We start from the raw sequence: 18,045 nt of genomic DNA, 5'->3' as shown, positions 1-18,045 counted from the left end.
CTATACGCATCTCTTCCGCTCATGCCACATGCCGTGTGAAAATTTTACCCTTTTTTGCAAATAACAAAGATGCAAGAAATAAACAAGATTTTATATTTGCATGCACGTTGGCAGTAGCATTTCCTGACTCATTCGATTACTGATCAGTGATTGTGTGAACGGCTATGTGTATATTACCACAGATTAGCTACGTACAGAAACATGCCCGCCATCTTGTAGCGTTGGCTCAGACTGCCGTGTGTGGTTACCTTTAACAAACTTTCCCACGAGGTCAAACCAAAGCAAAGACGACGTCATCAGCTACAAATGATACTGGTTATTAATGTCTTAATTGACAAATCATTGATAAAACAAACACGTTTATCATATCAGCAGATTCAACAATTAAAAATTTGTAACTATTATAACCAAAGTAAACTGTGTCCCCATTTTGTTGACCAAAGACCAACAGATTGTGTGAATAGCAGACATGAATTAGATCTACGCTCAGGTTAAAACGGGCTTAATGAATGAGCGTAAAGTGTCGCCCCTTATAGGCATCTGCAGTCTGCACAGACTAATAAGTAACGTCCATTTTCGCCTATACATAATTTTCGCTAAGATTACACTTCCTTTAAACGATAATTTCCATAAAATCGGACACGACACTGTAATTAAGAACGGGTTTCTTGGAGCTCGGTCCATATTTTGGAACTGATGGTTACTCGTAAGTGCCAGGGGCCAAATTACAATTGAAGTTCGTTGAACAGGTGTAGTTACATAACAAATATGAAATGTTTATTATAATATGACACACTTTGTATATGTCAATGCATTGTATGTGCTTTTATTGCAAACAATGTTACAGTGCGATAGTTACATAATTACATTCTGCGTTTGTATCATCCCAAATAGTTCATTTACACAAGTACATGTATATATATATAGAATATAGGTCTTTGCATGGGGTAATATCTTGAAGCGATGTAACAACTAATATGGCAAACTGGACACTCAAAACCAACATCAATCGTGTGCTTGCTTCATATCTTTTCTTCATATCTTTTCAAGTATAACAGAACGTCAGCACACTATATCCGCTACTACTTACAGAAAAATGAAAGAGAGTGAATCTTATCGCGATGTGGTAATCAGCAACATTAAGTACACAGATGATCGAGTATATTTTAATTGCTTGTTCAAAGAAAGCACTTGTAATAAACCCTTTTCACATTGACGATATCAAGTTCTGTATATTAGATGTCTCCTTGATAGAACAAAAATAAAGAACGAGTCTGACGATGTGAATGTTGGTATGGCCTTGAGCGACATTAAAATGTTCAGAAGTTAAAATATTCAATAAAATAATAAAATACTGTAAATTTATAGTTTGACATTTGATATTTCAAGAAACATAGTTTGATGTTTTCCGAATCTAATGTTATCATAAAAATATAGCAAAGTTTGAAAACGCTACCGCAAAAGGCATCATGATTTTTAAACTGACATCAAACAGCATTCAATACCATAATATCATTATTGTATTTGTATTGTCAATTTAAATTTATTGTAGCTTATTTTAAGTTTACATAATTAATTTAAAAAAGCATTTAGATACGTGTTTGTGTTGTTTTGTACGGCGAAATTATAAGCCCATTAAGAACAAGGCATTAACATATATCTGCATTTTTGTTTTACGGATATGTAAAGCTAATATTATACAAAAATGTATAAATGTATTTCAAGGTCTTCAACATTAAATAAACTATTTATTTTTTTGTGCATATATGTGCGTGTATTACGGGGTTGAGAAGGTACTTCCGCGAAGAAGCTGCTTTATCTGAGAAACCCCTGTGTGCCCCACTCAACCCATCTGGTTTGCTAAACTGGCTGACTTTTCAACTCAAGCTGCAATTTCCATTCCGTATCTGCTGTGGTCTTGTCATGTGCAGGAAAATCAGGTACCCGGGGGAAACCTTACTGCCATGTATGTTGACCACGAACCAAACTTTACTAACATACGCAGGAGCAGGGATTGAACCCCGGTCGTGAGAAGCTTGGGTACCAACCACTTCGCTAAACGGAAATCAAAATAACAACAAAACAATATTTTCCAGCTAGAGCGTCTAAGGCCAAATGTCGCTCACCTTAGTTTCCATACAAGCTTTAAACGTGCCTACTTGAATGTACAATTTTAAATGTTTATATGTGTGATAACGATGGGCAAGCAATGCCCGTACCAAAAAAAGAACTAGAATGCCCACATGCTTCTTTTTTTAAATTTGACGTGATGATGTTTTAAAACGTAGTCTTCGATATCATAAGAATACTGTGCATTTCCACTTGTGTCATGTTTTCCAACAGAGTGCAATCATTTATTAAGCCAATTACATGTAAGAGTGATAGCATAGGCACAAATAATTATACAAAAGTCTTGACTTGAGACCATGTTCAGGTGAGCGACAATCCTTGACAAAGTCTTGCGTAAACAAGTCCATGTGCCGCTGTGTGACATGGGTATCAATGGCAGACACATATTTTTAATGGAAACTTTGTACACGTTTTTAATTGTTTGAGTGTTTAAGTAAACGGTCGCAGGACAAGTGATGACGGGAAGTTTCTTTGGTAGATTATTAGACAGTTATAATTTGGTTGCAATTAATTCCCGCTATGAACTTAATAGCCAAGTATGGTGTTGTATCAAGCCCAGTTGGGTTTTAATTAGAAAATGAACAGCGTAATAAAAGACCGACGGGTAGATCTATATATTGCAACTTTTCAATAGGTGAAATAGTTATACATCTCGTGTATTTAACTCAACTTTAAACATGTATAAGAGAATATAATTTGCAGAATATCTAAATGAACTGAAGACGATGCTCCATACTTGACGCATGTAGTTCGAAGCACAAATGATGTTGGCAATACTGGACTTGCACTAATTATGTACTCGCTGAAGTCTGGTTATCGCGAGAATTTAGCAAACGGTGGCAGCTTTCCTATTATTTCGTACAATATTTCGAAAAAATAAAGTAAACACATAAAATAATCAACGTTCTTTATAGAAATAGCAAAAATTTTAACGCTAGATGTGGTATGGTAACATATATTTAAAGAGATACAAAATGCTTTTTTTTATTTTTGTGTGGAGCACTTTATTCCATTTGAATTTTCCGCAACGATATTTATTCGTACGACACACAAAGACTGATTTGGTATATGAACATGCATTTAATATATTGTTCCGAAAAAAAAGGCTATTGCTATAAGGAACATTGATTTTTTTTATTAACATTATTGTTTCGAAATATTGTAGGAAATATTCGTAAATTTTGAGGGTTTTGGGCTTATAAACGTGGTTATTGGTTGAAGTTGCATAATTGGAATAGATAATGCTTACATAGCAGCCGGCATGGCTTATAGAGATATCTCAATGAGTTTATCCACGCGCATGTAGCGGGTCGCGTTTATAGCGTTATTGCTACCTGATTGCCGTGATTTGACTCGCATTCCAGCGTCATTAACGACCTAGTAGGTGACAGATTTGACACATGGCGTCCACGTAGTCAACTTATTTATTAAATTATTACATGACTTGTGTACAGATCTATCAGACATTATAATAAAGACCAGCGTCATGCGAAAATGGGTCTTACCAGAGTATCTCCAGCCCAACCGGCACATCTGCTCAGACTGGTTTCATGAGACAGTGACCCTTTGTCTGACTTTATAAAGGAAGCTAGTAACCATTAGACTACGCGAGTGTACAGTCGGGTCTGGGGCTACGCTGACTTCATATACCATCAGACCCATTGTTGCATGACCCTGCTCATTTACAACAGTACCCATATATGGAATATTTGGCACTTTCATATGTATAACGTTTTTGAAAGGAAATTTATGTTCACTACAGTACAATCAGAAAATATCACAAAAGCGGTATGTGTCGTCCCTAATTAGCCTGTGCGATTTGCACAGGCTAATCTTGGACGACACTTTACGCATGTGCATAAAACCCCTTTTAACAGAGCACGGCCCATTAATGTTTTCTGGTTGAAATATTTTATGTTACAGACACTCATCGGATGATTTCTCCACTACGAGACACGGTCTGATTGTATGAGTAAATGGGAATGCAATTCAAAAAAGCTCTCTCTCAATAAAATTATGAGAGTATATATGCGTCCATTTTCAAAAGTGTTTGTGTTGTTATTTCTTTTTTTCCAGGAAAAGGCATGACTGAAGTAGTGAGTACTTTATCGTTGTATTATATTTTAAAGTATTTCTTAAGTGACAGTTCGTAAGTAAAGATCAATTAAATCTTAGTTCTTTGCACTAAAATTATCATCAGCAAAACATAACAATATCAATTCCCGTAGCAATCTTTCTATGTTCTTGAGTCATCAACATAAGAGAAACTAATTGAAGTGCTTGTCATATATAAAACAAACAATGCTTTGTCCCTATATATGCAATGACAATGAAAACAGGAAGAAACTAAATAAACTTAACATAATATGGACTTAAGAACCAGAAACTGGCAACAGGTTAGCAAAACTGTGAAGTACACAGTCAAGCCTTTAAATCATGTGTGCATTTTACAATACAAATTTCCTTTTCAGCCACGAAAAAAACAACTCAATGATACCCTGGGTTGTTCTACTTCATGATGATTGTAGACCAAATAAAGTGATAACACAAATAATTTACATTATCATCAGGCTTTATGAAAATTCTTTCACTTATAGTGCTATTTCCAGAATGAAAACAACAGATTTTTCTCTACCTAACTTCTTTAAAGCCTTGCTTCCTCTTGAATAAATAGATTTAATAAGATGTTTTACCTAGACAAAATGTTTCATGGTCAAATGTTTAGAATGGTAGGCATGGGTAAATTTGACAGGAGAGTTGGATCAGAATTTTTGTGAAACAAATATTATTTGCAAAATACACTGTAACTCTAATATAAAGAGGATGAAGTGTTCCAAGCCAGAAGACCATGTTATAAACGGATCCACGCTTTATATTCTGAGCTCATTTATAGCCATGTTGTGTTGTACTAATTTATGAGGACTTGAGTTGGTCCTCTGAACCAAGAAATCAAATGCCCAACGAACATTCAAGGCCAAAGTCTTATATCAGATAAGGCCAAAGTCTTATATCAGATGTTATAAACACATCCATAAACTTAATTTGGAAAGAAATATGACAGCTTTATGATTCGATGAAATTTCATGTCTTCAAAAATAAATGGATGTACAACATAACAATAGTATTTCTTTTAAAGATATTCGAAGTGTCCTTAACCACCATGTCCCATACCAACTGTCTTGGTATCAATCTGTTCTCTAGTTCACTGATATCAATAAACCAACTCTCTTCAGTGCCTACGCTTTTTCTTAAATCCTGAAATAGAAAGTTGCACACTTGACCAAATTTAAATGACAGCCATAACAAGTTTTATAAGTGCAACAATTAAAACTTAATTTCCTTCTACAATATTAAAGTATAAATCACAGTATCATGTATAAATCAAAAGGGTTTACTAAAGCAGTTGAAATGTACCGTGTTAGACTAAGGTTTAAATCTAGTACAGTCTTCACTGAACATCCTACAATTAAATGCACTCGTTTACTTTAAATCCTTCCTTCTCTATTTAATTACCCGTTTTTGTGTGCTCTTTATTCATTATTTTTGTTGTGGCCTAAATGTACTTTAATTGGGTATTCAAATGTACAGTAATTGTAGTTTAAAAACTTTATCTAAAAACATTAACATTATTCAACACAAATTTCAGATGATATAGAGATCAAATAAAAACACTATTTACCTTTCTTCTTTCCTCCCTTTTTACTCTTTCCTTTGCTCTGTAAAAGCAAAAGTGAAACAATATTCAGGCTCAAATCTAATCATGGTGCTCGTGATGGTATGTGAATAAAGATTTAATTTATCCCTTTTACAAACAAGAGGGGCATGTTGGCCCAGGGGGTGCTCACCTGAGAAGAAGTAACGTAAAGCAAAGGTTGTTGACGTTGGTTTGTGAAAAGAAAGGGTTTGTTGTTTTGGCAGATATATAAATATATGCGTTTTAAGAAGATTTTGTGCATTTGTATATGTTTTTAAAAATATTCATTTGTTTCCCATTGCGACCAAGGTTTATTTTGGATAAAAGTGATACGAGGACAGTAATTTAATAATGAGCATAATCAGCAAAAAAATAATAGAAGTACATTTTTTCACAAATTGTAGTCAAGCTTTGAGATCATGAGATAAGCATCTCAGCATTTAGGATAACTAGTTACGACTTGTTTTTGCAAGAACAGCTTTAGATACTGAAAACAAGTTTATTTTTTCAATTTATTGAGTGTTCATAAAATAGTTTTTTCAAAATTGAAAATGTTGAACTGTTATCATATATCAAGGTCGGCTCAAAGGAAGTAAATGAGTATGAGAATATCTACTAGAAATTCAAAATTGATCTTATTTTTAGGTACCAAACATCACACACTGAATCTTTCTTATAGTTAAAATATAGAAGTAAACAAACACAAGAAAATTGAAGCTGTATCATATCCGAAAAACTGTCAAATTATATGGAATTAAAATGCACAAAAATCAGTAGCATAAACTGTATGAGCAGTCTATCTTATCAATTGAGGCCATCTGACATCAAGACAAAGGTCTTTGATGTGAAAGCCCAGTTAATTGGGGCCAATTTCCAGGGACTGTAAACCTGTTACGCAATCATCACATGGCTATCAAAGAAGGCGTCAATCTACACTGTTGTACTGCAACAATGCAAGCGGAGGTAAACATCAGTTTTATAAAGAGCAGGATAAGTGAATGAATGGTCAAATAAGATTCATGTGTAACAGTCATGTTGTTTTACTGGTTATACCAATTAGTTGAATTTATGCAAAATAAAGAAAACAAGAGCTGTCTCCATTGGATCACATATGCCCTCGATAAACGCTTTGATAGAAGTTATGAGCATTTTTCGAAACCGAAACACAGATTTCGAAACCTAAACGCGGACCCTAAGGTCAAGGTCAAAGAGGACAAATTTGTGTGTGTATGGAAAGGCCTTGTCCATTTACACATGCATACCAAATATGAAGGTTACATCTGAAGCGACATAGAAGTTATGAGCATTTTTCGAAACCTAAACGCAAAGTGCGACGAACAGACAGACGGACGGACAGTGGGATCACTATAAGTCCTCCTTCGGGGGCATAACAATCTGAAGTAATGGAACTAATTAATTGGAGTAATGCAATAACTGTTATTAGATATTTGGGTTGTTGTTAATGTTTCTAAATCCATAACCAGTATCATCATCACCATTATCATCACCATCATCATAATCATCAGCAGCAGCAGCATCACCATCATCATCATCGCCATTGTGCACCAACATCCTCATTACAACTAGAATGTTAACATGGTTTTAATAAAGCCATGTAAGGAAAACTTCCCTGCCCCCTGGTGGCCATGTTATTCAAAGAACCGTAACCATTCTAGAACTAATCTGTATTATCATTAGTAAAGACTATTCTGACCACTTTGTATGAAGATTGGATTACAGATGTAACTCCTAAAGTGTAAACATGATTTTACTTTAGCCATAGTTTTATGAAGATTGGACCATAAATGTGAACAAGGTTTTACTATAGTCAAATGAGGTAAACTGCCCCACCCCCTGGCGGCCATTTTTTTAACGGACCGGAACCATTTTCAAGCTCAGCCAAGCTATCATAAGAACATTTGTACTGACCAAGTTACATGAAGATTGGACAATAAATGTCACATCAAGAGTCTTTACAGGGTTTTACTATAGCCATATAATGAAAACTGCTTGCCCCCTGGCGGCAATGTTTTTAAACGGACGGTCCGGAACCATTTTCAAACTCATTCAAACTATTAAAGAACCAATGTTCTGACCAATTTACATGCAGATTGGACCATAAATGTGACTTCTAGAGTAGTTAACAAGGTTTTACTACAGCCATATAAGGAAAACTTTCCCACCCCTTGGCCGGCTATGTTTTTTAACAGGAGCAGAACCATTTGCAAACTTAGCCGAGCTATCATAAGATTCAATGTCTGACCAATGTACATGCAGATTGGACCATAAATGTGACAAGATTTTACTATAGCCATATAAGGAAAACTTACCCGCCTCCTGGCGGCCATGTTTTCAAACCTTCCAAAACCATTTTAGAACACAGCTGAGATATCATTAAGACAAAAATGTTATGGTGCCAGTTTTATAAAGATTGGACAATAAATGTGACTTCTAGAGTGTTAACAACCTTTTTCTTTAATTTAAACTAGTTACCTTGTTTTTGACCTCACATGACCCAGTTTCAAACTTAACCAAGATATCATTGGGACAATCTTTGGACCAAGTCTCATGAAGATCAGAAAATAAATGTGGCCTATAGAGTGTTAATAAGCCAAAATGTTGACGACGGACAATGCACTACGGATGATGCACAATGGACAAAAGGTGATCGCAAAAGCGCACATTGTGGTCAGGTGAGCTAAAAAAAGCACACCATTTTTAGCATTTTAATTAATTTCCTTTGTATTGACTAATACCTTGACAAATATATTTTTGTGAAATGAAGTGGTTTTCTAAGTTTAAGCTGAAAACAACTATTTGCATTTATAAGCAGGTTTTCACACAATTATTTTATTTAACTTTTTTATCTCAAAGCATATATTTAAAAGATCTGAATCAACTAGTTTTTGCTCATACACTATTTATTTAAATTTCTCATTGAAATTAGTTGTTCCTGACATTGTTTAATTAATTATCTATGAAATATAATCTGTCAGATCCCATATTTACTCTTCATATTTTGCTAAATTAGGCTTCAATGAGTGCTTGTACAGAATATACATAGTTAATAGAATTCTAAACTTTGACATGTTGTTAACATCTATCTATTACTAGTTTATCCCACTGCTATCAAGGTCTGTTTGTAAAACACGCATTCCCCCAAAATGGGATGTCAGTTGTTGTGGCAGCCATTGTGTGAATACGTTAGAGTATGAATCGGGAGACCATTTTACTGTTTTGAGTCACTATGACCTTGAACTTTGACCTAGCGACCTGAAAGTCAATAGGGGTCATCTGCCGGTCATGCATTTCCCTATGAACTTTCCGGATCCCAGGCTTAAGTGTTCTTGAGTTATCATCCGGAAACCATTTTATTGCTTCGAGTCACTGTGACCTTGAACTTTGACCTAATGACCTGAAAATCAATAGGGGTCATCTGTCAGTCATGACCAATGTCCCTATGAACTTTCCTTATCCCAGGCTTAAGCGTTCTTGAGTAAACCATTTTACTGCTTCGAGTCACTGTGACCTTGAACTTTGACCTAGTACCCTGAAAATCAATAGAGGTCATCTGCCAGTCATGACCAATGTCCCTATGAACTTTCCTGATCCCAGGCCTAAGAGTTCTTGAGTTATCATCCAGACACCATTAGGTGGATGGATGGACCGACAGACCGACCTACTGACGTGCAAAACAATATACCCCCTCTTCTTTGAAGTGGGGCATAATTAAATTGCATTGAAATAAAGGTAAGTTCAGAATAATAATATTTAAATAATGCATACATACCTTATCCATTTTTCTTCTTTTGTTTGAAAATCCCTGAAAAGTACAACAATAAAATAACAAGAAAGCCGTAGCCACCAGGCATTGATTGGGCTTGAGGTCCTCCCGTCCAAGTGTCCGATGTTGGATCTCCCAAACTTTTCATTTAGTGAAACACATGCCAGGAGAAAGTTACCAGTTAACTTTAACATCTAATTTGCTCTTTTTGACTCTTTAATTCTTACATGTAACTTCCAATGTTGGATTTTTACAAACACCTGTTTAAAATTGGGAACAAATCAGTTTCAAATTTCTTTAAAAACAAGCCTATTTTGAGCAAAGCATATGATTTCGTATTAAAAAACACATATATTTGTAATATTGAAAGAACCGAAACACTCTTTTCTATGATTGACTGGTGTAATATTAGTTCAAAGGCATTAATAAACAGAGAAAAAAAGATGATCTAATAAAAAAATCTTATATGGGTGTCAATAAACATGGTTTATTTAAGCAATTGCCAGTAGTACATATCATTTATATCATTATTGGTTGAGAAAAAAAAACAATAATTAAATATTAGCACTTATTTTATGCATTACATTGTTAAATTAGCATGTATTTCTTTAATAGATAGAAAGGACATTTTTATTACACTGATACAATAGGTCTTAATGATGTACTGGAAAATGGTGTCTGGTTGGCAAACAGTAATTTTGGGGTTTGGTTCCTACATTGGTAAAATGGTAACGATTTCATAATCTTTGCAAAAAACACCAAGAACTGTATCTTAAAAGGAAATGCACTCATAAATATATATATGCATACCCAAGTCAAAATGTTATCAAAACAAGAGATTGCCAAGCAATAAATATGGTTCCCTACCAGTGAAACTCCACCATTGTCAGTATTTTTTATATTTTTTATTTGTTGCCATAGCAATCCAGAATTCTTGACGTAGGAACAAAATGAAATGACCTGCATAATCTCCATAATGCCATCTATCCATGTTTCAAGTTTAATGAAAAAATATGAAGATTTTTCAAAGTTATTGCAGGATCCAGAAAAGTGTGACGGACAGACTGACAGACAGACAGACAGACTGACAGACAAACAGAGCGCAAACCATAAGTCCCCTCCAGTTTCACCAGTAGGGGACAATTAAACATATATGAGCCATGTTTTGGGCAAACTGGTTTACAGGGAAAACACTTTCCACATTTTTTTTTAACCAAGTCTCTTCTAAACATAAATCCAGTTTAGGCTGAAAGTGTCCTCCCTGATTAGCCTAGGCTGACTTAACAGGCTTATCTGGGATGACACTTTACCCCAAGGCATTAAACCCACTATTTCCCAGAACAAGTCTCATATATTTAAAATTAAAGTGAATGTGAGTACTGGAGAGATAAGGAGCAAAGTTTTATTCTCACCTCACCACCACCTTCTTCCAGGTCCAGGGGATTGAAACTGCCGAAATAGGTCACAGAGTTCAGGGATGACATGCCCGCTAACTGCTTCTGGTTTTGCTGGAAAAAAAACAGAGATGAAACAAAAATATAAAAGAAGAAAACCAATTCCTTTTTTAAAGCCATTTTTGTACACTGTGTTCATTGTTATAGGCACCATATGCCAAGGCATGAAGCAGGTCATGTTAGGGAAGAAATTGTGTGGCTGCCCCAGAGCAGTTCTCTTTGTACTCGCCCTATTGTCAAGGGGGTCCCTGGTTTAAGTCCCAGACTGACAATTTTCTCCCCAGGTACCTTTTTTCACTGCCAATGTAACTTAATGCAAAACAGTTAGTGAAAGCAGAGAATTGTTTGTACAGTGAACTCATAATAGGATAAACCCTTTATCGTGAAATCTTTTTTTTTTTCAATCATCATTCTATAAATGTCACCCAACTGCATTAGTTTGAGGGAGATCTACCAAATAGTTAAAAATATTGAAAAAGACAAAATTTTGGGGCAATATATTCTATATGAGCCGCGCTCTACGAAAGAGCGGTTTAATGCATGTGAGTAAAGTGTCATCCCAGATTAGCCTGTGCAGTCAGCACAGGCTTATCAGGGACAACACTTTCCGCCTAAATTTTTTTTGCTTAGAAGAGATTTTCTTGAAACGAAAAATATCATAAAAGCAGAAAGTGTCATCCCTGGTTAGCCTGAACGGACTGCACAGGCTTATCTGGGACGACACTTTACGCACATGCATTAAACCCCTTTTTCACAGAGCATGACCCATATATAACATGCAAAGGGCCGTAATTCTGACAAAACTCGTCATAGCAAACATTCATTTCTTTAGTTACTACAATATATAATTTTTTATATAAAGTGGGCCATAATTCCAGTTGTGTCGAAAACCTGCAAAACAAACTCTGGAGCTGAAAGTTCACATGCTGGTGAATATGATTGTAAAGTTTCAGCCCTCAAGCTACAAGGCTTTTTTTCCTTCTGTGAGAATAGCCGTTTTTCACAATTTGGGGAAATTTACGACTCAAATCATCACAATTTCAAGAAGTTGGCGACTAAAATTTTCACACCTTAAGAAAGTTAGAAACTCATTTTTTTCACAACTTTGAACAGTCCGCGACTCATTTTTTCACAAAATGGAGGGGCAAGGCCACTTCACAAAAACAGGAAAAAAAAGCCCTGAAGCAGAATGACTTTTTGATTTGTGTGTGTGTTCCATATCCAAACCAGAATATGAAGGTGCGCAAGTTACCATGCTGATTGATATGCTTGCAATGTTTAATTCATCTAGCATCAATATAATACTGCAAAACAACAACCATAGGAATGGTAAGTAAATGCATGTACCCTTTCTTTCTTTGACATCGGTAACCTCATGAAGTTGTCTTCCTCATATCTGAAGTGAACAAAAATAAATCATGAATATCAAACATACAATATTTTAGCAATAAGGTCACTGGAAAAATACTTTCAATTTAGTTGATTAATAAGCACTAAAACATTTGTCAATTCGTTGCCGATGCATATTGAAGGGAATATGCATACCCAGGTTATCTTAATTGCGAGAAATGAATAGGTGCAAGAGATTTAAGTACATGAATAACTACACTAAATGATTCCTTATATGACAGTAAAATACTTGGGTTTACAAATGCATGAAGTTTCTAAAACGTAGTAGTCTACCTTTCTTTTTCCATCATCATTTTAGTTGCCTTCAACCGGTGCATGTCTTTAGCTTCCTGCAATAAAATCAAGCTTAGCATTGAAATCACAAATTTTGTCATGCACATATCTTGTCATTGAAATCTCATACCTTGTTAATAAATCATACATTTATCAATGTAATCACAAATTAAGGCTGGGCTATAATGTACATTGAAATAACATAATTTGTCACTGAAACAAGAGCTGTCTCCATAGGATGACATATGCCCCCGAAAAATGCTTTGATAGAAGTTATGAGCATTTTTCGAAACCTTAACTGCAGATTTCGAAACCTAAACGTGGACCCTAAGTTCAAGGTCAAGGGGGTCAAAATTTGTGTGCGTATGAAAAGGCCTTGTCCATATACACATGCATACCAAATATGAAGGTTCCATCTGAAGGGACATAGAAGTTATGAGCATTTTTCGAAACCATAATGCAGCTTTCGAAACCTAAACGCAGGACCCTAAGTTCACGGTCAAGGTCAAAGGGGTCAAAATTTGTGTGCGTATGGAAAGGCCTCGTCAATATACACATGCATACAAAGTATGAAGGTTACATCTGAAGCTACATAGAAATTATTATCATTTTTCAAAACCTAAACGCAAAGTGTGACGGAAAGACAGACAGACAGGACGGACAGTGCCATCACTATAAGCCCTCCTTTGGGGGCATAAAAAATCTTATTTGGTCACAAGAGTCATTATAATCACACATTTTTAAGTTACATATTTTGTCAATAAAATCACAAAGACCTGTTAACCCTTATCCGAATGTGTTCATAAATTTCAATAGTCTTTCTTTTCTCACAAATGTAAAGGCATGTGAGATTTATTCTCTAGGACTTAACCCTTTCCCACTTAAAAGCAAAGTGAAAATGGCTTTAAAACTTGAATTTAGTAAGAAAGGTCTTAAATTAAATATCACTTTGTAAGAGACTACAAATGCGTGATAATATGATCTAAGTGGTAAAGGGTTATGGATCTCTTTGCTCACAAAGCCTGAATTACCCAACTAATGGCTTGCAGATCTCTGTTTTCTCACACGTTAAAAACCTGTATTTCCCACCTATGGACTTTACTGGTCTCTTTTAATCACAAATATTAAGGTTAATGTGACCCATCTTCTAGGCCCTTAATGGTATCTTTGCTCTCAAAAGTGGAAGCTCTCATGACCCTTTCTTCCATAATGGTACTGGTCCCCAACTATAGACCCGTATTTCCGTGGGCCCATCATAGGTACTGGTCCCCTACTACTGAAACGTATTTCCGTGGGTTCATCATGGTACTGGTCCCCTACTACTGACCCATATTTTCATGTGCCAATCATGGTACTGGTCCCCTACTACTGACCCGTATTTCTGTGGGCTCATCATGGTACTGGTCCCCTACAACTGACCAGTATTTCCGTGGGCTAATCATGGTACTGGTCCCTACTACTGACCCGTATTTCTGTGGGCTCATCATGGTACTGGTCCCCTACAACTGACCTGTATATCCGTGGGCTAATCATGGTACTGGTCCCCTACTACTGACCCATATTTCGGTGGGCCAATCATGGTACTGGTCCCCTACTACTGACCCCTATTTCTGTGGGCTCATCATGGTACTGGTCCCCTTCTACTGACCCGTATTTCCATGGGCCCATCATGGTTCTGGTCCCCTACTACTGACCCGTATTGCCGTGGGCTCATCATGGTAATGGTCCCCTACTACTGACCCGAATTTTTGTGTGCCAATCATGGTACTGGTCCCCTACTACTGACCCATATTTTGGTAAGCCCATCATGGTACTGGTCCCCTACTGCTGACCCCTATTTCCGAGGGCCCATCATGGTACTGATCCCCTACTACTGACCCATATTTCCATGGGCCCATCATGGTACTGGTCCCCTACTACTAACCCGTATTTCTGTGGGCCCATCATGGTACTGGTCCCCTTCTACTGACCCATATTTCCGTGGGCCAATCATGGTACTGGTCCCAGTAGAAGTACTGAACCATATTTCCTTGTGCCAATCATGATACTGGTCCCCTACTACTGACCCCTATTTCCGTGGGCCCATCCTGGTACTGGTCCCCTACTACTGACCCTTATTTCAGTGGGCCCATCATGGTACTGGTCCCCTACTACTGACCCGTATTTCGGTGGGCCCATCATGGTACTGGTACCCTACTGCTGACCCTTTTTCGGTGGGCCCATCATGGTACTGGTCCCCTACTACTGACCCCTATTTCTGTGGGCCCATCATGGAACTGGTCCCCTACTACTGACCTGTTTTTTAGTAAGCCCATCATGGTACTGGCCCCCTTCTACTGACCCGTATTTCGGTGGGCCTATCATGGTCCCCTTCTGCTGACCCATATTACAGTGGGCCCATCATGGTACTGGTCCCCTACTACTGACCCATATTTCAGTGGGCCCATCATGGTACTGGTCCCCTACTGCTGACCCGTATTTCAGTGAGCCCATCATGGTACTGGTCCCTTACTACTGACCCGTATTTAGTGGGCCCATCATGGGACTGGTCCCCTACTACTGACCCGTATTTCCGTGGACCCATCATGGTACTGGTTCCCTACTACTGACACGTATTTCAGTGGGCCCTATCATGGTACTGGTCCCCTACTACTGACCCGTATTTCAGTGGGCCCATCATGGTACTGGTCCCTACTACTGACCCTGTATTTTCATGTGCCAATCATGGTACTGGTCCCCTACTACTGACCCGTATTTTGGTGGGCCCATCATGGTACTGGTCCCAACTGCTGACCCATATTTCAGTGGGCCCATCATGATACTGGTCCCCCACTACTGACCCGTATTTCCGTGGACCCATCATGGTACTGGTTCCCTACTACTGACCCGTATTTCGGTGGGCCCATCATGGTACTGCTCCTTGAGGTCCTGCAGGATTGCGCTACTCAGGGCCCTCTTCCTCTGACTCTCCACCTGCTTCTGTTTCTTCTCCAATACTGTCTCATCTCCGTCTGAAATGGGTTTGAATTTGGGGAGTCATTAGAGCCTTGTTCTGAGAAAACTGGGCTTAATGCATGTGCGATAAGTGTCATCCCAGATTAGCCTGTGCAGTCTACACAGGCTAATCAGGGATGACATTTTCTGGCTTATCTGGATTTTCACCCAAAATGGAATTCCTTGAAAGGAAAAATACCAGAACAGCAGAAAGTGTGTGTACTGCACAGGCTAAGCTGGAATGAAATTTTCTGCACATGCATCAAGACCTAGATTTATTCTTACCACTAGTCAGACAGCAAGTTCTTGCTTGTTCTGCACATGCATTAAGACCTAGATTTATTCTTACCACTAGTCAGACAGCAAGTTCTTGCTTGTTCATGCATTGTGTAATTAATTACTTTCTAAGAAGTATTTTTGTTGAAAACTTTCAGAACTTCAACTCAATATTTAACTATAATTTTGTATTGACAAATGAAACAAATGTTCACATTATTGGAACTGTCTCATAGTTGGAGGCAAGAATATTTGCTGTATCATAGTCTAGATCAGGAATAGAAAAAGAAAAGAAACATGTCTTCTCTTTCTCCAACAAGATATGTATGTTATAAAAAAAACTCTGACAGTTAACGAATTCAAAGTTTTTAATCAAATGTGCATTGTCACAAAATATTTTATTGTAACACTAATACATTCTTTAAACACTTGATTTTTTTTATCGTTAACTATTTCTAATAAATAAATATAAACAGATCTGTTTCTGCCTGTATACTTGTTATCATATAAATATTATTAACTATAACAACATCCACTTATACTCAATGACTGCAGTTTATACAATAGCATAGATACAGGACACAAGTAACAGCTAAAGATAGCTACAAACGTCATACTAGAGGAGTCACAGTGTTGATTGTTCAACATGTGACTGAATATGGAGTGCAAATTACATCAGAATATTCATTGCACTTTAACCATTACTGCACGTGGGATGTACAGATTGTTCGTACCATACAGGAGCCAAGCTAATTTCAAAGTGTAACAAACACATCTCGATGAATACCTTCATCTGATTGTCTGTTTGTTCACATCACTTGAAAATTAATGAAAGAAAAAATTATACAATAAAATGAAGCACATAGACCTACAATGGTTGAATGAAAATCCACAAATGATATCATTCGACAATGTAATTAGAATACTATTGAGTATTGACATTTACACATGGTGTATAGAAAATGTCCCCATGTTAACATAACAGCCTTTAGGATGCTGTCATGTACATGTGTATGTAGGCGGTGCGATACATGTATACTAGCTGTACCCCCTGACCTCTTTTGTAAAGAGTATTCTACCCCATAATTTGTAAAAGGAACTGGAAAACATGAATTCTTTTCTGAAAGGCAGATTGGGGATAGCTTAACAGGGTATTTAAATCCCAGGATATTAAGAAACTTTGTGAAATATGACAATGCCCATTTTAATATTGTCAAGTATAAGTAGTGTTTAACTAGTAACATTAAGACACTTGAATGTATTATATCAAATAAATATTTGTTTGGTAAATTTTTCAATTCTTAACAGTAACCAGTTACAATTTCTAGTACAAGTATCTGTTACTTATTTTAAAGGACATATCATTTCCATACCACTTCTTACAATTTCTAAAAGACTAAATATTGCAGTACCCCCTGCTTATCCTTTCTATAAGATATGACAGTACTGTACCCCCATATTTCAATTTCTAAAGAATATTATATTCCCGCACCGTCTACAATTTTCATAAGATATGAGATGGTTGTACCCGCACTTACAATTTCTAGACGCTACATGCATCCCATACTTACAATTTGCAAAGGTACCTGTTTTACTTAAAATGTATAAAGAGTAATTGCAATACTTAAATGGCTTCCTATTCCCCATACCTCTGGAGCTCTGTAGAAACATATACTACACAATGTGAAACAAGCACAGTTTATGTATTCTGGTACTCAGAATACCTGAATAACAAGAGCTTGTCACAGTAGTGCCTAATCCCCGCCGAAATGTGTTTGCTCGTATGAGAACATTGGTTTAAGAGAGTAGAATAATATTGTTAAAACATGGCACCTGTGTCATCTATTTATATTTCAAGGATCAATTAGTTATATAGTGTTGGAGTTATGCTGTAGAGAATAAAATATATGGAAATGAAAGAAAGGAAGGTAATTAAAACTACGGCCGATAGAGTTATGGTTCATGTTCATTGCACTTCTCCTAGTTGCCATCTGTTAATATTTCAAGTTTCAAGTAAATCTCTTCAGTAG

General features: G+C 36.7%; 1 protein-coding gene across 1 annotated transcript in view; it reads right to left on the bottom strand.

Annotated features, from left to right (window-relative positions):
* Window positions 1–4,231: 4,231 nt before the first annotated feature.
* The window catches only part of LOC127844938 (neuroguidin-like), a 39,887-nt gene continuing 26,073 nt past the window's right edge, over window positions 4,232–18,045 (bottom strand). The window contains exons 7-13 of the mRNA XM_052375505.1: window positions 15,632–15,756; window positions 12,746–12,801; window positions 12,410–12,458; window positions 11,021–11,116; window positions 9,615–9,647; window positions 5,810–5,846; window positions 4,232–5,385 (exon numbers count right to left, since the gene is read on the bottom strand). Coding sequence (XP_052231465.1) covers window positions 5,360–5,385; window positions 5,810–5,846; window positions 9,615–9,647; window positions 11,021–11,116; window positions 12,410–12,458; window positions 12,746–12,801; window positions 15,632–15,756 — 422 coding nt within the window. The 3' untranslated portion in view covers window positions 4,232–5,359. The remainder of the gene's footprint in view (window positions 5,386–5,809; window positions 5,847–9,614; window positions 9,648–11,020; window positions 11,117–12,409; window positions 12,459–12,745; window positions 12,802–15,631; window positions 15,757–18,045) is intronic.

This window comes from Dreissena polymorpha, chromosome 9 (assembly GCF_020536995.1).
Source record: "Dreissena polymorpha isolate Duluth1 chromosome 9, UMN_Dpol_1.0, whole genome shotgun sequence".
In the NCBI taxonomy this organism is placed as follows: domain Eukaryota; kingdom Metazoa; phylum Mollusca; class Bivalvia; order Myida; family Dreissenidae; genus Dreissena; species Dreissena polymorpha.
The sequence above is the reverse complement of the archived record's forward strand: the minus strand, read 5'-3'. Positions and strand labels throughout refer to the sequence as shown.